Genomic DNA, 21970 nt, shown 5'->3' with positions numbered 1-21970 from the left:
AAATCTTACGTAGTAATATTATACTATACATCTGGTATGAAATAAGAAAATTTTGAGTGTAAATTATGTGAATTGTCATTCAATGCGATTATTCCCTCCAAATTTGAGTGGACCATACGCCCGGCACATTTTCTCTGAGATCCTCACCTGGTGTATTTAGTATATGACATTAAGCAAAACACTATATACTGACAAAAGAAAAAAAAATCAAATAGGGTCAAACGTAACAAACGCACCAGCGCATTACCAAATACAGAAATGTAACTAAATATTCTCAGAGATCACAAAAAAAATAAATAAAAATCCTTGAGATTGTTAGCAGCCCTATATCCGCTATTTTATATTTCATCGCGCGAATCCAATAAAGGGCGTACCGGGCTTACGCCCCATAAAATTAGGGATTTTTGTTGCAAGAAATCTGCTTTTTCAGTAATCTCTTTCCCAATTGTCTTGCAACTCTTCATACTAATCCCCCTCCAACCTGAAATCCCAAAACCGCCCTTGAGCTTTAGGGATCCCGGAGTGGAACCCAATTTCAAGGTAGTAACAATTTATTCAGTCCCAGAAACCAGACATAGAAAATAGGAATAGAACACTACGTACTCCCTGTATACTACTAGTATGCAAGTCCACTTGTATTCAAGCTGCAAGAGAATATAATTATATGTCCCTGGATATACGTGTGCATCGTCGAATAGTCCAGATATATTCTCTGATCTTGCTACCCCCGTATTCCTTTTTATTTTAATTATATTTACCTCACTATAAGAGTCGAATACAGGGATGATGAATTGGTGAGAGGGAGGAGTCCAGGCTATTAACTGTTCATTTTTTAGTAAATTTTGCACGTAACAAGCAAAATTTCACATAAGGGCGGAACCCTATGGATCTACATGTATGTATTACAGACTAATTATGCCGCACGCACTTCATCTGCCAATTTTGATTCTTGAATCTTTCCCAAACCGATACCTCAATAAAAAGTTAAGAATATGTGAGTCCCCCGGTTTTTATGGTCAAAGGACTAACTGCTAATTATTCATGAAATTAATATTATTATAGTATTGGTCAATATGGTTCATCCACACGATGGCCCCCGTAAAAAGTATGTGTACATACAGTCATATGCAACCATGCTACGGGTTAATTTTATCTTTGCGACTCAATAAATGAATCTATGTTGATTTTAGTTAGGGTGTAATTATCATATGGACAGTTAATTCGATATTCTCTCTCTCTCTCTCTCGAAACGAGAGGCCCCGTTCAGGTCCGGGTGTCAAAAGAATAGGCCTGCAGCAGCGCTAAGCTTGTCGTAAAAGGTGACTAAATAGTGCTCAGAAACCTAGCCGGAGGCTAGGCGCTCTGCCCACAGAGAAATTGGGTTGTGTGCCCCAGGTGGTAGAACGGGGTACCCCTGGCGTGTTAGTTGCTGGAGTTGTCAGGCTATAATACGAAAAACCTGACCGCAAACCATAGTGGTGCAGCGTGTTAGGAAAGATGCCACGTTCGTCGCATATTTAAGAACCCTTCTGTGGTATTCGATAGGAGTGGGAACCTTTCCTCCACCACAGGAGGCTAAATTGCCTGACCCTACCCATCCCTCCCTTTCATCTTATGGCAATCAAAATTTGTCGACCATATTATCTTTGTGTCCCATCCCATATTTCATTTCATTATCATCATTTCATGTTCATTTTATCACCCCTTTCATGTTCATCGCCTGAATATAGCTGAAATATTGCTGCTCGGGCGTTAAACCCCAATAACCAGTAATCAATCAATCGAAATGAGAGATTTCGTGTTTATTTGTATCATGTACATGTACATGAACATGTAAATGGAAAATATGTTGAACATGTTTGTAAATTTGTTTTAATGTCTCATCAAATATCCAACTCATATATGCAAAATTCAGAAATTTAAAAAAAAAAAATATAAAATTTCACCTTATCATTTTGTGCCTAAAAGTAGACACCATAAATATATTAAGTGACGTCAAACCCACACACTGAATATCTATTCAATATACAAGACTTAATGCATGTAAATGTGAAATGGACACAATATACAGGATGTAGCCTCAATGACATGTAACAGTGTATAACGTGTGTATATTATAACCGTTGTGGTTATATAAATACTCTACAAAGTGACGTCATGATATAAGGGACAATTCATAAAGAGCATAACATACGAATATTTGTAGCGTTCAAAAATAATCTGACTTCATATACATGTACATTTAATTTTGTTAACACTGGAAAACTGGAGATAATTGTACATGGAAAAAACTGAACATATTCGTCAACCTCAAATATTCGCTGTCATAAAGTTTTCTTATTCTTATCTTTGTCTGAGATAAAAAAAATTATTGACTAAAGTGCGAATAATTCCTTTTATATATCTTGTCAGATATTTAGTTTCTATTTATTTAAAGTTCTTAAAATAGTAATACCTGCTTTCAAAAAAAGCAAATAGTAAAACGCCTTTTTTGTTCTTATCTAATGACTCAAAAACATATTTTTTTCAGTTCAATTCAATAAACTTATTTTCAATAGGCTTTAGTCGGTTGAAATATTGCACTTACAATTCAAAACTATAGAGAATTTGTGCACTTTTCGGAGAGAGTTGGTTCAATTATTTAGTCATTAAATCCTTGTTTGTCTGTGGCGTAGACAGCAAGATAATTTATTTGCAGCAGAAAAAGCCATAATCTTTTGCATCTATTATTCAGGAGAAGTTTACCTTTCGAAAGAATACCCCAGAGATGATATATTATCAATATATCAATTTGGAGATATCTTCATGCTTAAATATAGCTGTAATGTAAACACTTTATTTATATGTGTTAGCATTATATAAATTTATATGGCGGTGTCAATATGTACATGTATGAAAAAGTTTAATAAGCCAACAAAAATACCATACGCTTACCTAGCATCGCTGTGAAATACCATAGGCTTACCCAGCATCGCTGTGAAATACCATAGGCTTACCCAGCATCGCTGTGAAATACCATACGCTTACCTAGCATCGCTGTGAAATACCATACGCTTACCTGGCATCGTTGTGAAATGTTCTTTAGACCAAAAACCAAATTGTTTAGCTGTTATTCCTTAAAATAAACCGTCTTGCGTAGTTGATTTATAATTTCGTTTGTGATACTTCAGATATATGTCGAAAAGTAAATAATCTACGATACATTATAACGTAATATTGGAAATTCGTGCACTCTTTAAACATCATCATTGGCGTTCAGTTCAACGTTGTATGAAAAATGCGATGATGCCTTTATTTGCCGCCTCAAGATTCCTCCATTTTTTAAGGTTGATCCAAAACCCTATATGAAACATAAAGAAAAGGAAACAAACCTACAATACATTATTTGCAAAACCAATCTTTTCTTGCAACATTTTCTCAAACGATTTTAAACTGTCTTGATATCGAAATTAACCGGATTGACGAAACCAAGGACGTTGTACATTTCAATGTTCTAATACACAAACCTTCCTACACTTGAAATATACACGTCTTCCACTAATAGTAAAAAATAAATTTAAAATTGTGTTTTTTTTAACATATATTTTAATTGTATCAATTTCCCTTTCATTTTAATTATTAAGCATTCATATCTGACGCAAGCTACATGTAACTTAATTGGAGGAAGTGAAAGGAAAGTTTGGGTCTGTCAGGAATGTCCGGAATGTGATCTCAAACTTGTTTATTTTTGAATATATATTATCGTGAAAAGAAAGATAACTATAATATATATTTATAACTATTGACGTTACGTCCGTTTTTTTTTAAGTCGGTTATCCGATAGTCTCCAATATAGCTTTCTGACCAATTATGAATGTTTGAAACTTTTGTTAAATACGTCTGTGTCAATAAATCATATATCTATGAATATCTACAGTGAATGCATGATTATTTGAATTTATCAATTATTGCAGGGTCATTTGCAGGGTTAATTTGGCTTCAATGGATATCTATAAACCAGTAAATAATGTTTTTTTTGGGGGTTTTTTTTGTTTTGTTTTTTTGTTTTTGTTTGTTTGTTTGTTTTTTTTTTTTTTTTTTTTTTTTTTTTTTTATGTTTTGTTTTGTTTTTTTATTTATTTTTCGTATGTTATACAATGATTAACTATAATTGTTGAATTATTATATTATAGACACTTTAGTAATTTTTGCAATACAAAACTGTCCTGACCCAGGACAAGTATATCACTCTGTTTAAAGTTATACTGGACTATCAGTAGGATCTACAGTGACTTATCTACGTAACACTGGCTACCTTCATGAGACTGAAGTTTAATTCGCACCTGCATTATCGGTGGTATATGGAATCAAGTTCTACTTGTTTGTACATGTATAAGGGTTTTATTGATGACATCGTCGTCAATATACATTTAGTCATGCATATAAAAACCACTGTGTTTTGAACTCTAGTATTTCATTTTACATATCATATCAACCATAAACTGATAATTTGCTAATTTGAACTTTCAAAGCTTGAATTATTGAAAAAAAACATGTGCAGAATAAAAAAGAGCTAAGAGCAATTAAAAATTCAATGCCAGTGTTTCTTTTTACTCCGTAAACTGCCCCAACTTTCAAAACTATATGACTGGGATTTTCTTTAATTTTCCACGATTGTTTTTCTCCACATATTCTAATTGATATAACATGAATATATTTTGAAGGAATCGTATTTTCTCAATAACCTAATCCCTCATAGCAAGTAATCCATTTTTTGTATCGAATTTATTGAACATAAAGATTTCTGAAAGTTTCTACACTGAAAGGACAACAAAACAATTGAATGTGAGCGAAGTCAAAACTTAAATTGATTTCGAACAATTTTTCGTCATTCATTGATAATATTTTGGGCAAAGAAATGGTGTCCAAATCCAAGATACAGCTAAATATTTAATTTGTATGCATTTATTATCACAGAGTTAATCATATCTGAAACAATGTAGTTGTTACATTTGTAAATGGGGTTGATATAACAGTTTGGGTTTACATGTAGAATGATGCTTTACTTTGACAACATTTAACGCCATTACAATGACCATGAAGCAAAAGATTCAAGTTACTACATTTTTAACAATTAGTGTGTTTTTCATGCCATAATAATGACCTAATGTCCCTACACCTTATAAAAATAAGAAATACAAATACAAATAATATATTCAACCGCACTTAAAACAAATAAAATATTCTTAAGCCGTAACACCAAGGTTCAAAAACCATACTTTTTGTAGATTACGAGCACTCAAATTGTAATAAACGAACGTATTAAGATAAAAATTTGGACTGTTTCGAATTTATCGACATTCAATGTGACAAAGAACCTATTAATAACCTTCGTGTTAATGTTTTTGTTGCATACAACTAAAAAAAGAAGTCAAACATTAGTTTTGTGGATCCTTGGTGTCAAGTAGTAAGCTAGATATTAATTGTCATGCCAACACCTAAACAAGCAGCTTTTTCCAAAGGACTAACATTATTCTGGTCACTATTACAATATAACTCTATCAAGCTTTTCAAAAAATCTTTGTTGGGTATGGTCCCATCTTCTTGTTGTGGATATGCATTGAAGTATTTGTCAGTAAAGGATTCCAAACCCATTGCCTCAGCCTGCTTCCTGTACTCAGCAATTGATATTTTACCATCGCCATTTAGATCTGAGATTCGTACATAAATCTCGTTCATTTCTGGGACGAATTCCATAAATTTGATTTTACCATCATTGTATTCATGTGTTAATCTTTCGATAAATAGCTCCTCAGTCACTTTCTCGTCTTCTCTTAGGAAAAATCTTTTGAAACTGTAGACAAACTGAGTTCTGAAGTCATTTGCCGCTTGACCTTTCAGATTTCCTCCTTTGATACCATTATTTCTGAAGAAACAAAACAATACAATTTATCAACTAAATAACAATATTAACCAACAATGTATGCGCCTTACTATCATTTATGTTTACGCATGATTATTTTTAAAATGAAAAATAAAAATGTAAGTCTACAAGCAGGGACGGTATTAACTTTGTTAATGCGTGAGTACAGAAAATGCAGACAAAAGAGGTCACTGTTAAAGGAATAGAGACACAATAAAATGGAATGGCTGGAATTTAGGGGTACTTAAAAAATATGTCTACAAAGAGATGAACTCAAATTTGATATTTGAACTGTAGTTAATTTTTGCACGCATCCCTGCAAGTATGACAAGTTTGGATCCCACACATTTGTACACGTTTGCAGTTTCGAATACCAAATTAGAAAATTAATGAGGAAAAGGCTTATTAGAAAGGAATGTTATAGGGCCATTTTCTTTTTGTTTCTATTTCTATTTTATTTGCTAATTATTTACTTACGCAAAGTCATGTGCGTCTTCGATTGAAAGTACATTATCTTTGTTGATATCCAAATGTTTGAAAATCTTCCGCCATTTCTCTTCCAGGTATGGAGTGACCATTCTGGGATAGCAATCAGACCTCTCATATAAAACATCATCACCATTTCGTAATATGTATATCACAGATATCTTACAAGACTTCAATAGGTTTGATATCTTGTAATTAGTATCATTTGAATTAACTTATTTCTAACGATGTTAAAGTGACTTTGTTGCCATACTTACTTCTTTTTAACGTGTGTGTGTGCGATTGTGTACAATGTAACAGCTCTTTTTTGCACTATCAGATCATTAGTCACTTACTGTACATGAGACGTACACCAAAACCTCAGCTCAGAGTCTGCGTTTTAGGTGTATCTTAAGCTCGGCTTGTACATAGTTGGTACTGATATTGCCTGTCTTTTGCCTGATGTCATTACCCCCTTTCTTTTTATTGAAGCTCTGTATTTTTTCCCGATATTAAATACCAAATGTTAAGGCAAGGGCGAACTACGCAACAATCCGGATTTTATATGTAAATATGTCAAATCGCATGAACTAGTGAATGCTATAACAAACAGCAACTAAACAACTTACCTCTAAGTATGTGCGCTTTTCCAGATAGCCGTCGCAAAATTATGTTAGTTATTCACAAACTTATAATATAAAGTACATATAAAGAATGTATATTATAATACAGTACTCGGACCGTGTAAACATTCCACCTGTACGAAGGGGAGATGATGAATTGAGCGACATTTTGCATTTTTTTAATTTGAGCGACATGATCTTTTCAGCGACAAAACACATATAAATTGAGCGACTTTTTATTTTTTAAATTCAGCGACATTTACCTGAGAAAAATACTTATTACCTCTTCCGTTAGTCAGTGTCCCCTGCTCACCACGGGGAGGTGGAAGTAGGATTTTGAGCAGGATATAGTGTTTGTTTATTGTTCACTGAAACCACATAGTTTATATAAAATATTTTACAATTGTTAAAAATAATGTACTATTAAAAACTTCTATGTACACAATCGTTATAAATTGATGACCGGCTGAGACTTGTATGCCATAAGTTTAACGAACTCCAGTCTTGAGATATCGCCTGCTCTGTACTGTTCCTGGAATTCACGCATCTGCTGCACATTTGACTTTTCGTTAATAGTCAAAAACATTGGTCGCATAGAAGCTCTTATCATAAGACTGTTGTATGTCTGGATAAGTTTGACCTTCTCCAAAACATCATAAATGTTCGGATGATGGCTATAAAACATTTCACTAAACTGCTTGTGAAAAGACTCGCATCCGTTTGTTGTCCGTTTAACATCAAGTCTTGGTTCTGACCAAATCATCGGAGGATAACGTGAGGTTGCCTCTGTATAGTTATGCACAATATAATCTGCAAATTTTGTAGCACGTGGGTCTTCAGGTGTATTTGAGCAAATATCAAAGGCCATGCACTCCTCAATTTCAACATGTGAAAGAAAACTGAGACCGAAAAATGCTTTCAACCATCTCCCTATAACGGACTCTGAACATTTGTATTCCTGAGCAAGTCCAAGACTTTGTATTTTACGCCACCAAGCTTGGGACAAATGGAAATGACAACCTGAAATTAGATGTACATGTTTTAAATTTGATACGTACATAACATCAGTATTTATTTGTCGTTAATATTTTAAATTACATGTATCTGTCTTATCTTACAATAAAAACTATGCTTAAAAAATTACCTCTAATTAAAACTTCTGGCCAAAACTCTCTGGCAGCTTCAAAAACAGCATCTTCAAAATCCAAGTGGATAGAGGTAAGTGTAAAGTTCAATCCTAAATCTGTTACTAGTGTAATAAGATGACGAAACATGTTGATATAACACTACTTTGATTTTGAAGGAAGCAGGAAGAAAGCACATGGTATGTAGCGTCCGTGTTTATATCCAAGCAATGTGTAAAGTTGGTAGAAAAACTTTGGACAATATTTGAATGTCCCGTCACCAAATATTTCCACAATGGGCTCACAAAAATATTCCATATTGCTTTTTGTTGTCAGCATAATAATACCCGTCTCAGCATCATTGACGTACATCATTTTCTCTAAATTTGTAGACATCAAATCGTAGTCCTTAAGATTTTCGTGGGTTTCCTCTCTTGATTTTGGTAGCTTTGGCGTTGTCTTTCTCCTGAAAATATAAACAAATAAATAATATTAGGAACTCATAGGATATGGAATAAATTTACATGACACAAAATCATTATATATGTTTAATAATAAGATAAGCAATGGAACAACACTTTTGTTGTTTTCTTCATTTTTAGTAATCATGATCATATTATAATACTTTTATTGAACATACCTTACTCTATAAACAGCTTGTCTTATCAGGCCAACATCTTCTGGGACTAAACTAGCGTTCTCTGTTTTCCCAACTTCATGTACTATTAGCTTGTGTGGCCGTTCTGTCATGCTGTCTTCAGCTTTTCTCTTGCAAGCTTGTCTGATGTTGTGTCTCTGTATCTTTCTTTCTTCTTCCTTTTCATGGTTATGCTCATTACGTCCATCCAATATCATTAAATCCGTTAAATCTGTCTTGCATCGGGCTCTGCATTTGGCTTTTATACATCTCCAAAGATGTATGGCACTATATGATTTGTCAAGCCTATACTTAAATCCATCAACAACTATACCTTCTTTCCCTCGATTCGTTGTGTACTTCTCAATCTCCATTTTAAATGTATTTCACTAATATATTTTTGTCTTTATTTATTGTCGTTTAATCTTTTGAGTGATATTCAGAAGGGAAAAAGTACTGGTCGATTCACTGAAAATGAACTAATACATTCGAGAAAGGGCTAGTTTTGACCAGTGCGAACTGGTGGACCGTTTATGTGAATTTTATGTACATCTGTATTTAATCAATTAAAAAATATGTCGCTGAATTTATATGCCGTTTTTATATTTTGTATTGATTTGATGTCGCTCAAATGATATACGCAATTACTCAAAAAGCGTCGCTCAAAAGATAGTCGCTGAAAAGACAATGTCGCTCAATTTATACGTACCCGTACGAAGTACGATACACGATATACGATACACATTATACGATGAGCCGTACACGATAGACGATGTGCCACACAAGATATACGAGAGCTCTATTTTTTTCCGACAAGCTTCAATTACCCATAATACAATGTTTTGTTTACAAAAGAAACCGAGGAATACAAAATTCCAATTTAATAATTACATGTATGCACCCTTTTGGCAATTGTGTTCTTGTAATAAATATCTTTTCGTTAAGTAATACTATGTCACTCTTTCAATGACTTATGGATAAAATCACAGTTTAATCAAAATTGTTGAAATAGGGCCATTGCGAATTTCGTATAAAATAAAATGCCCGAAGTTCAATCATATATAGTCCTGTCATTAAATTTCAATACAGGCCTCTGCTGAAAGAGCAGCAAAAGAGCGATTTAAGATAAAATACTTAACAATCTTTCTTTTAAAATATGATATGTGGGTGGACACAAATATATAAATAAAAAAAAGTACATGTTTCAGCCTGAAAATACATTTGTTTCATTATTCATGTTGCATTAAAAAAACAATTAATGCCTCACTTTTTCAAAGTAACTTATATTTAGTAAAATGTGGTATTTAATGTAGATACCATAACTTTTACAATATCTACAAATTTATCTTATAATGTCTTAGTTTATAAACGTATAATGTTCACTACTTGTTGGACATAACAAATGTTAGAGATCAGCAAGACAATAAATGTTCTCATTTTCTAAACAATTATGTTGTATTTGGATGCATCTTCATTTTTCTTAAATCCAATTTTGAAAATTAATTGTCCAAGAGGTGTTAATATATATAATATTTGGATGTACTTTAAACAATTCTTTTCCGTTTTAGGGCGCAAAATAAGATTTTATTTATTTTCATTATTGTTGTTAAATTTTCCGTCTGATAATGGAGCACAATTAACAGGGCATAGATGCGAGTTTATTGCCCATTACAGCTCGTCGAAAGTTAAGGTGCATGCATATGAATAATTGCAGAAAAATTGTTATATATTATGCAATGTTTATATGTTTTACACGAGGTATTGGCTTTTTTTTTTATAAATAAATCTTTAACAATTGTTTAGTTTAATTAGTAGTAATATTTAATTTAGAATTTAAACAGTTCGATAAAAAAAGAAAAAAAATTGCAGCACGAAATTACATATTGACCAATCACAAACGTTGGTTATTTTCAAACATTTTTCACGTACCATTTACGATGTACAGTATACGATTCACGACGTACGATATACGTTGAACGATACATCGTTTACATTATACAATTTGCGATAGAAAGGTAAGTTAACACGATCTAAGTACTGTATTTATTAGGAACATAAAACAATTTATACATAAAAAGCAAACAATTGTAGAGCTGTTGCCTGTGAACATGTATTTATATAACTATTTAATTACTATTTTATTGTTTTATCTCTATTTTTAGTTAATTTATAATATTTTTATTTAAAAGAGAAGTGATAAATTCTAATACTAACATACGATAGCGAAATATGACCTTCGTCCCCTTTAAATGCCTCAACAAACCGAAAACAAGTGCACAAATGCGAAGCTCGGTTCCTGGTTGTGCCTAGCTCACATTAAGTTGGTTCGCTTAGTACGTAGATTTTCGTGTATCTAAAAATACCATTTAGATGTTTTAAGTCGAAAGTGTCGATCAACATTTATCTTTTGGCTATCTGCGAACAACAGCGAACCTCAATTTAAAAACAAAATTTTCAAATACATGTTATTTGCAAAATCGCATTAATGCAGTTGTACTTGAGAAAACATCTATTTACTTATTATTTACCAAAAGTAATATTTTTGAAGACAGCTAACTTCTATCAAGATATTAAGATAATATGGCTTAAAAATGAAGCTTTTATCTTGTATGCAGATTCGATGATCAAGACATTTGACAAAGTCAACGACCGCAAACTTGCCTTTGTATTACATTGTATGTGTAATGTGATCGACAGGAAATTATAAACAAATCATAGGCTCAAAAAATTGTTCACTTTTTAATTTTTAAATGCAATAACGGGGAATCTTTTTATCGGTCAAATGTACTTCTTTCCTTTGATCGTGTGCATATTTTTTCTATCTCTCGTTCAGGTCAAAATTTTCGAAAAAATAATCGTCAAATCAATAGATGTCACACAATTTTTAAGTTTGTTTCTTGAATTGTTCTTGACACTGGTTCACATTAAAAAAAAAACTGTGGGACTACATAACAATATTTGTTAAACAATGCAAAACATTAATTGACTACTATACATGATATTTACAGTATGCTGTGCATGGGCTTCAATGAGTTACATCACATATCAATGAAATAAAAAAGAAATAAAATGAGCAAAAATTATGGTAATATGAAGACAATCTTGCGATTGCTACGTTCAAACATAGCACGCTGTATTTACATCAGTTTAAGACATTGCAGTATCCAATGAACCAATGGTTGTAAGCTATAATACATGTACAGCATAACATACGGATATTTGTAGCGTTCAAAAATGATCTGACTTCATATTACACGTACATTCAATTTTTTTATCACTGGTCAACCTGGAAATGACTGTACGTTAAAGAAACTAAATATATTCGCCAACCTCAAATATTCGCTGTCATGCAGTTTTTTATTCTTATATTTGCCTAAGACGACGATGTTATTGAATAAAGTGCAAATAATTTCTTTTGTGTATCTTGTCAGATAATTAGTTATTAGTTTCTATTTATTTAAACTCTCTAAAATAGTAATACATGCTTTTAAAAAGAAAAACAGTAATACACTTTAGTCGGTTGAAATATTGCATGAACATTTTAAACCGACAGAGAATTAATGCACTTTTCTGAGAGTTTGTTAACTTATGTAGTCATTAAATCCGTGTAAATTTGGTTGGGTATATAACATAGTTTGGGTTCAACTGCGAGATAGAAAGCGTGATAGTTAATCGAATAACCCTATGACAAACAGACTGGATAAACTGGGCAAATATGAGGACAATACTAAACAGCTGTTTTGCATTTTTGGTTTTTCAAGGTAGGGATTTGTTTACGTACTCATTTAGAATATGATAATTATTTACCTGTACCAAAATTATGCCAAATTATCACTTCTGTAATTTTGTTATTACCTTAATAAATAGTCCATTGGGCAAATAAAGGGAAACACTGAACCCTTTGCATTATTTATGAAACTATGATTTGAAGCTACTTAAATATGTCTATTTTCATAATTAAGGTATTTGTCATTTGGTAATTACTGCAAAGTGTATAGAGAAGGATCAATTGCTTCAATTGTAGTACTCTAAATTTGAAAGCTGGGTAACTTTCAATCGGTCACTAACACGTCAAAATTTAAAATATTTTTAAATTGGGATGGAAGTTATGCATTGCTTAGATTAAACATTTATAAAAACCCATCATGTTATTTGAATTGCATTTTTCTTTTTTCAAAGAGACTTGCAACCCCTGCACTAGTAAAAATGAGCTTTTAAACATATTATTCTCATTTAAACTGTGTTTGTTTATAATTATAAAAAAATATTACCCAAAATGTCACCAAAGTGGCTTAATGTCTCAATATCCACAGCATGAAGAAACATTTCCGTTTACAGTAAGTTTCATATATCATGTTACTTTTTTATTAGTTTTATGATGTTTCCTGTTCTATTTGTATAACAGCTGACCTGTCAAACCAATTGAATCCACCGTCATTTATAAGCCAATGGTACTTAATTAATACACCAGCGAGTAACGATATAATAGTGCCACGTGCACTCAATGAAGTTGCTGTTAAGGTTGATGTGCAGATTAAAATTGTCAAGAACGGTATAGATTTCATTTTCATCGGCGTGAGGACTGTGCAAAGAGGCGACGACGATGATGTAGAATTTGGCGGTTTGGTGTATATTTATAATTCGGAAAACGTAATACTGTATCAACCTGCCCTTGGTAAGGGTACTATAAGATCTCCTGGACTTGCATACACAGGTACCATTTTCAGTCAAAGAATTCATCTTAATTGTTAGTTTTGTATAAAGTGTTGCGTACGACAAAACATTTTAACTTCACATATTAATAAACATTTTCTCATTTATTGGATTTTTATCTTCATTTAAAACAAACCACATGCAAATGATAAGATGAAACTAAACTGACTTCACGCAGGACATTTCAGTCACTGTTGCATGTACTAAATACAAAGTACCAAGAAGGAAGTCTAGCAGTCCGTGAAAAGGTCTAACATTCATGAATGCACTGAAAATGATAAATTACATTGTTAGTTATGACACAATAAAATCACAGCTCAGGCTTAACATAAACAAACTCGCGTTGTTGCCTGTGCTAGCAATGAACACTTGTTTTGTTGAGGATTTTGATGATTAAATGAGGAGAAGTTATGAAACTATACAATAATGTTTTGATTGACTTAAGGATCGTCTCCGAACTATTAAGGTCCATCTACTATACTCGGCTGGTATAAAAGTGGTTACGCTAGAGTGCGGGCCTGGAGGGCTAGTGATTTTCTGGCTCCAACCTTTACTCTTAGCATCGATATTGGCGGTAGGTCTGATATTTCGCTTTAATTCACTTTTGAATTATACTAAGACGAGGCAACGTGATTCTAAAAACTAATTTAAGACTTAATGATTTTAATTTGTTCTTAAACCCTGCATAGGTTCTCATCAACATAGAGGAATTTTAAATATTCATCAAACGTTTTATCCATTATTGTATTCAAATGTTCTGTAAATGCAGTGTTTGTATTCAATTTAAATTGTGACATTGGGCTAAAAAAATGCCTACTTATTTCAAATGTTCGTTTTGTTTTCTTTAGGGTGTTCGCTGCTCTATTAACAGTAATTTCAAACGGAGGTAAAATCTTTCAAGATCTGCCATGCTAGAACAAAATAAGAAGAAAAAATAGATGGGCCAGTGTACTCGTTTTCGAGATAGAAGCATTCTAATTTTTGGCGGGAAAAGGATTTCTCTAGATTTTCCATAGGTTTTTTAGTAGGTTTTATCTATTAAAACAATGAAGAAAAAACAAGGATTTCATACAAACTTCCAAAATAATATTTTAAGGTGTGTTTAATCAATTTGTAATATGAAAAAAGTGGGGGACAAGAGGCAAAATTTATCAATGTTATGAAATTGATAAAACAGAAGAGGCCAAAAATCTAACAAAAATGTCTGAACATGACAAGTGAACATCCTTAAAATGACATAAGTCTGCTTTGTTCCTTGAATCTTAAAAAAATATTAATCAAACTATATGAACTGCTAATGTGCTGGTGTCATGCCAGATGAGAGTAGAAATTGTTTTAAGCAACAACCCCATGGCAGTTCCGTATTACCCTAAATTGTAACGGCACAGGTGTATTTAGACAACGGATATATATCGGAAGGACAAGGTATTAAATTTGTTTGCCAAATATTTCAAATTGTATCTGCTGTCTTTGCAAAGAAATTAAAGCAAGAAACCCTTTTTGGCTCCATTTCATGATGGTTGCTGTGTTGATACAATTAAAACCAGCATGCAAAAATACGTCCATGGCCTCAACACAACAGCTTTGGTCTGAGCGAAAATGTGTTAATCCAATAAAGTCAATCAATTTCTTTCTGTGGCCAAAATATATCCAATAACCAAATACATGTACGAAGTAAAATTCACATAAAATACACAGAAAGTACAAATGAAAATATGCAGCAGCTTACCACCTAACTGAGAGGAGTAAGATTATTAAATACTTCGAAGAAAACATAACTACGTGTATTACGCTTCCCAATTTATACATGAACCATTGTTACAAAAATCCGTATCAAATATATACCAATAATGTACAAAAGCAATCTTCTTTATATATAGGAAATATTTTCCAAAACAATGCAGCAGAGCAACGTGAGTCAATAGGTTGCGATCGGTCATCGGTCACCGATCAGTTTCCGGTTAGTCATCGATCCGTCAAACAGATCTGTTAAACCGGTGATCGCATCACGTTACCACGGAGCGGTCACTGTATTTACATTTTTTTTTATTGTTTTCTTTGTCAATTTTACACATATTTACATAATGTAATAGATTTAAACATCAATTCATACTTTTATTTTACATTTCTTTTATTTCAAACAGATCTTACGTCATTGCGATCAGATCGGTCACCGGTAATCGGTCATCGATCCGTCAAATCGTTGCGCGGATCGGTTCAGGGACTGTACTAAGAAAAAATTGAAAAACGGTACATTTTTTAAAAATATCATGTTTATTATTTTGGACCTGCACTCAAAATAATTTGGATGCCGGGGACACTGGTTTACAGACGCATATTGCCAGGGACAAAGCAGTCATTTCCTGTTTCAAAATATCATATGCTTTGTTACAACCTTCTGAATAAAAAAAGATACAACAAAACATGTTTTCTGGAGAGTTCTTTTCATGATAATTGTATTGTTTAATCAAAATGTCATTTTTAAAATTTCGATTTATCCCTCTTTGTCTAGGTATATATTCAACATTTGCCTTTGACGAATCTGCTTAATAATTTACCCCGAACATTTGCTTTATTATTTAACTGATTTTCTGTCAATACACGAGCATATTTCTTTGTATTATTTAATTAAAATGTCATAACTTGTTACTAGAAACTAAACATTTTGCACTTATCTTGCAAAAATCACACATACTTGAATTGTTTGCATTGTAAGTGCGAAGTTATAGTTTATTACCAAAAATAATTCCTTCCGTCCGGGACCTGAAATGGCACTCACGAACGCTAAAACAATCCTCGTTCCGTGAACACATTTGCTCATGTGTGTAAATTTGCACCATGATTCTGTAAATTTGCATTTCGTAATAACTATGCACATTTTACTTATCTAAGGTAATGGTGGCAAAATTTACTGTCTATAGACAAGCGTATAGGTTGATATATTTACAAGTTTACAATGTCAATATTTGAACGAACTAATTTGAACTCATTAGAAGAAGGTCCAAAAAGAATAAAAAAAAATCTCAAGGGCAAACCCAAAAGCTGGGCCCCATCCAGAAATTTTTTATAGGGGGCCCAGGCTATCATTTTCAGATTTTGGTATTGGTATTGCACAAAAGTAACGACATTTTCTTTCAAACGGAGAGGGTACCAAAACTCGGAACCTTCATATGTATACGCCATACATGTACGTGTACATGCAATAACGTTATTGAAAACTTGTGTATATCTGAAGCTTCAGTACATTTCAAAACATATTTTGTTTCAGAAATATAGATAAAATAGAAGGAAGCAGGTTTCTGGTCGTAGCGCTTTATTTTGCATTTTACTTTTTTATTATCGTATGCATTAAAGCTAAACTTTGAAGAAGGAGAATAAATATTTTATTGTAGCAAAAACTGTATTCGACTTATTTTTAGTGTAAAAAGTCTTATTAACTTTGAGTAATATTTCAGTTATACTCTAATGCACGTCGAATGTGACTGAACAATCAGCAACTGTCTTAAATCGGTGATTTTCGCATGCACACAACAGATTTTCTCATGGATTGCTAATCCACATTTACAATCGAATTATGAGGTTTAATCATTGCATCAAACCGAATTGCATCATGATAACTTTCAACATAAGAAAACATTGATTATTTTGAGCAGTTCAGACTACCCACAATCGGTTGATAATGTAACTGTTTTCCTTAAAGGTTACCAGCTTGACAACATTCAGTGCAGGACGTGGATTGGCAAGTCCTGACACCATAAGTGTCGGAAATATTTATGTTATATTTATATTTATATTTATTATAAGGGGAGATAACATTTTTATTTTGTACATAATATGGTTACTTTCCCAAGAAACTTTAAAATCATTTCCTGAGCCATCCATTGTCGATTTATATATGAATATTTATATTATTTGACATACATATGATTTAAACATTATATTGGAACACAAAATTCGGTGGGATAAAATTTACCATGTGCCACCAATATCATAGGATCTGCTTAATTTTTACATGGACTGCCTCAAATGCCTATGAATGTATTTAATTGTTTCATTTTACATCGAATGCTTTCCCTTGAAAATTAATCTATATGAATTTATTAGATTCAGAAACGAAATGTGGTAAAGCGGTTGTATTTATATTGATAAATACTGTCTGCAAATATCCTGTTGTATTCTATTCATAGGTAAAGGAAAGTCTGAATGGACAAAATAATCCACGTATGATTTTTAATGGGGTAGGGTCTTCCATGATAAAATAACGAGGTATACAGTGTTGTTGTTTATGTTTACACCAATGATAATGTCTCATTATATACTGCATCTGCTACCAGTTCTAACGGTTATATGATTTATCTCGGAGAACGATGGGGATGTCTATTCAATGCAAAAAAATTGCAAATTTTCAATAATTAGTATACCAATGCTCGTAGTATCTGCTAATTTTATAAAAAAAAAATCTTGTTTTAATCTTGTAACCTACGATCAGCTTGTCATTGGTATGTTCTTACTGTAAAGATGTATATGATAAACTGATGGGGAATGTGAGCGCTTACTCTGGAGGAGTGCACAGCATCAACACTCTGCGACATTACCAGGAAATATATAACAATATCATGTTCTAATATCTTAAGGAATACAATCGTCTGACCATTTGGTTGGGTTAACGTTGGGCTTACGTTGGGCCAACATTGGGGATTCGTTGGGTCAATGTTGGCATTACGTTGGGCCAACGTTGGCCCAACTATTGTTTCCTCCGTTGGGCCAACGTTGACTCTCTTTGCACTTACAGTGTTGGGCCAACATTGGGTACCCTACGTTGGCCCAATGTAAATGACTCCGTTGAACCAACGTTGCCCGAACGTAGGAATGTTATCTGGGTTTTAGGATATTGGTGTTATTTTCTTTAATGTTCACATATTTACATAATTCACTACAGTAAAAGATATATTTACGGTAGATTTCTTTGTAAAAAAAAGCAAATAGAAGGGAGTTATTATTATCATAATAAGCAGGGGTAGTTTCAACTACTGGTCATTCACAATACCAGCAAGTTTGATCAAATCGAAACCTTCACCAATATATATAATTTTAGAAAAAAGCTTTTTGTAAATTTCTTTACGATCAATTCTTGGGAAAAGTTTAACAGTAGGCAATTATATTTTGAAGTTTTACATTTTGGACTGCTGAACGAAATTTCATAATACATTTTTTAGAATAGTATGTGATCTAGTGAATGTAGTACAACACAGTTTGATTAAAATTATTTTTAGAAATTGTAATCAGGCTTGAAACCGTCGTATAATTATTTTGATTTCCGTTTATCGCGATTTAATATGCGATATAATTTTCATGAATATTTGAAAGGCTCTAGAGAAATTAAAATGTATTACAAATGTAATACTGGTTTCAAGAGTCGCTTAACCTATCTCTACAATGTACCTCATTAGTCATTACATGTACTTCCAAATTGTACAATAGTTGTAAAATGGCGTAATGTCAATGAAAATGATAGAGAAGTCAGAACGTAAGGAAATGAAAACTATGGATCATATATGTACTGGTCGCGTGATATATTCTGTAAGATGGTTCAACCTCGGAACTTTCTCCAACTGATGTAACAGTGGAACACTTAAATCGGACTAAATTGTGCATATTAACTAATTCATATTATCTCTGTACAACACAATGAATATCAATACATAATGAGTTGTCGAAGTAAGAACAACATGTAAGCAATGTTTAATCTGATAAAATCTGAATAAAGTTATTAGCACTTATAAAATTCTCTTTCAACAACCATTTATACCCGTATTTAAATTTCATTTTATACTTTCAATTTGTATTCATTTCTCTAACAAAATTGTCTTGAAAAACTTTCTTCAGTCAGACAACATGAGTGTTCTCCTTAATGCAACATTTGTTTTTGATAGCGACGTTTCAGCAAAAAAATAGCATCAAATCCATGCTGTTTTGAATCAGTTCATGAGAGTCAATTGTGAAATCGAATCTCATTTCAATAGGTTGGTGTCGCAGGTATTATTAAAGAAAGAAAACTCTTTTCCAAACACAAGTTGGACTTGGTTCAAATGGTCTTTAAGGGATCTTTCAAAGAGATATATTTAGCATATGAAATTTAAAAAGACTCTAAAACGTCCTTTATAAGGCTCTTCAAATACCTAAAGCCCATTCCCAATAGCCGTTTCCACATTCTTTATATTCAAGATAAAAAATGCCGTCCATCAATAAGTTCAACGAAATAATAATTCAATTGACTCTAATATTATCAAAAATTGAAAACCTTTGAAATAGTGTTACACCACTTAAGCAAAATTAACATATATTTATGTAATTTTTAATTTGATTTTGAAGGATTTTCACCGCTCTGTTATAGCTTTTGGAATGTAAGTATTGATTCTGTTTGTCTACTGATTTTCTAAAAAACATCACCGATATTTCATTCAGTAACTGAATAAAGCTAACAATTTTAAATTTTGATTTTATTCATTTTTTCACAGTTTTGCAAACTCAGTATCATGTTTTGATGATATAACAAATATAATTGGATACTTTTTTGTTTTTGCTTTTGTTTTTTTTTCATTTTGCTTTGTTGTTGTTTTTGTTGTTGTTTTTGTTGTTTATGTTGTTGTTTTTGTTGTTTGTTTTATTTCAAATTGTTTTCTGTTGTTTGATGTTAAAATATATCCTCTTAATTCACCAGAAAAGAAGATGCAAACTTTTCCATGGATATAAGATGAACGATAGTACAGACAATGACCTTGTAAACATCATAAATTGACCAGCTGAGATAACGACAAGCTCGATAAATTCTCATTTTTTGTTTGTCCGTTGCATTATTTATTCGCACTGCTTGTTAAAATAATGAATGTAATATCCATGCACAGTCCTAAAACATTAAAGCAAATGTAGTGTTGAGTAGGACACAAAATGCCTAATACAACCTTGTTCCTTTCATTTGTGTTTGTTATTTGAATAGGTTTGTATTTTTAAGATGACTTTATATATTCTGCTTTAACCTATTTCCGATGTATATCTAGTTCCGGTGTATTACTAATATCACTTTTAATATGGAATTGATTGCACGTGCTTTGTTCAGATGTCAGAGGTTACCGACAATTTAACTTGTTTGTTTCATGAAAAAAATATCAAGGGTTAAATTGCCGGCATTCCAGGTGATTTTGTTAAGTTGACGATGGTTAAGGAAAACAATTGACCGAACTTTACGACAAACGTGATGACTTTTCATTCAGAACTGTCAACTTTCCTTTCATCTGTGGTAACATCCCTTCAGCACCTGCGTATGAAATGTTCATATCACAACTCATACGTTATGCCAGAGGTTGCCGAAACTATGCTAACTTTTTGTATCGCGCTAGAATTCTAACAAATAGGCTTCTGGAATAGTGATACGTTTCTACAAGGTTGAATTCATCACTAAAGAAGTTTTATGGTCGTCATCATAAACTCATGGATCGCTACGGTGTATCCATCTGCGCCATGAAAACTGATTTGTTCAACGTGTCGTAGTTTTCCTTTCCTCTTTCGTTTACCCCGAATTTGACTTTTCATGAGCAACTCGGCGGGTGTTTCTAGAAAAGCTGAGGATGCTTACTCTACCGGTGCACCTGATCCATGCTCCCAGATTTTAGTTGAGTCCGCGTTGCTCATTTGCTTTTGTTATTTTGTATGTATGATTTTACTTACTTCATGTTCTTTGTTGCGTATGTCTGTTTTCCATGTCTGGTCTTTGTCCCTGGATTACATTCTTTTGATTACCCTATAAACTTGGTTCCTTTGATTACTCTTTTAAGTTTAACATAGAATATTTCCAACTGGACCAAAACCTCTGGATGCTATATTATTTAATCCCTTTTAGAAATGTAGAAAATACACATGAAAAAAAATAATCGATATTGATTTACCGTCTGCCGTTTGCAAAGCTTCCCAAACAACAGTCACGTGATCGAAATAAGTCCTATGTCATTAAAAAAAACTATGGAATTTCCGATTAACAAACGATGCATATTTTTTAAGGATTTGACAAATTGAAATATCGAACATTTTTTCCCTCATACTAAAAATAAATTTAAATTTCACTGAGAAAAATTCAGTCGAAGTGAATGGATACGCGATATATAACTGTAGGAAAGTTCATAATGGACAAAATTCATTGTTTGACAAATAATTTCAACATTGAAATTATTGATATTCCTTTTTTTCACAGTGGGTTTTTTGTTTTTGTTACTGTTTTTTTTTTTATTTTGAGTTTATTAAAATATTCAAAAGTAAAATTGATTTAGTTTTCAGGGTAAGAATTAATTCAAATGAAAAAAAATGTTGCACAAAAAAAATTGTATATTATTAGTTTGTTTTTGTTTTTGTTTTTTTTTTTATTTTTCAAAATTTAGAAATTAGCAAGTTTCTTAATCAATTTCAATAAAATAATCATTTGAATAGGAATCATTGGAATTGACATAAGATGAAA

The 21970-nt window shown here is 32.3% G+C and overlaps 2 protein-coding genes across 2 annotated transcripts; both read right to left on the bottom strand.

Moving 5' to 3' along the window:
* Positions 1-5451: 5451 nt before the first annotated feature.
* On the bottom strand, positions 5452-6480 carry LOC148597865 (sarcoplasmic calcium-binding protein-like). Its single transcript, XM_088562124.1, has 2 exons — positions 6380-6480; positions 5452-5905 (listed from the first exon to the last, which is right to left on the bottom strand). The coding sequence occupies exons 1-2, from the start codon at positions 6478-6480 to the stop codon at positions 5452-5454; spliced, it is 555 nt and encodes a 184-aa protein (XP_088418250.1).
* A 1796-nt stretch (positions 6481-8276) lies between these two features.
* On the bottom strand, positions 8277-9176 carry LOC148597864 (uncharacterized). Its single transcript, XM_088562123.1, has 2 exons — positions 8755-9176; positions 8277-8580 (listed from the first exon to the last, which is right to left on the bottom strand). The coding sequence occupies exons 1-2, from the start codon at positions 9123-9125 to the stop codon at positions 8277-8279; spliced, it is 675 nt and encodes a 224-aa protein (XP_088418249.1). The 5' UTR covers positions 9126-9176.
* Positions 9177-21970: the final 12794 nt, after the last annotated feature.

The sequence above is a fragment of the Perna viridis genome, chromosome 14 (assembly GCF_037379345.1).
Source record: "Perna viridis isolate PV_CMFRI_1.1 ecotype Kerala chromosome 14, ASM3737934v1, whole genome shotgun sequence".
Classification (NCBI taxonomy): Eukaryota; Metazoa; Mollusca; class Bivalvia; order Mytilida; family Mytilidae; genus Perna; species Perna viridis.
Note: the sequence above shows the minus strand (reverse complement) of the source record. Positions and strands in the feature narration are given on the sequence as shown.

Coding starts and splice junctions, on each gene's coding strand:
- LOC148597865 (XM_088562124.1), bottom strand. CDS start 6,480: ATGGTCACTCCATACCTGGAAGAGAAATGGCGGAAGATTTTCAAACAT. Junction 5,906..6,379: donor GAAGACGCACATGACTTTGC/GTAAGTAAATAA, acceptor TTGTTTCTTCAG/AAATAATGGTATCAAAGGAG.
- LOC148597864 (XM_088562123.1), bottom strand. CDS start 9,125: ATGGAGATTGAGAAGTACACAACGAATCGAGGGAAAGAAGGTATAGTT. Junction 8,581..8,754: donor CAAGCTGTTTATAGAGTAAG/GTATGTTCAATA, acceptor TTATATTTTCAG/GAGAAAGACAACGCCAAAGC.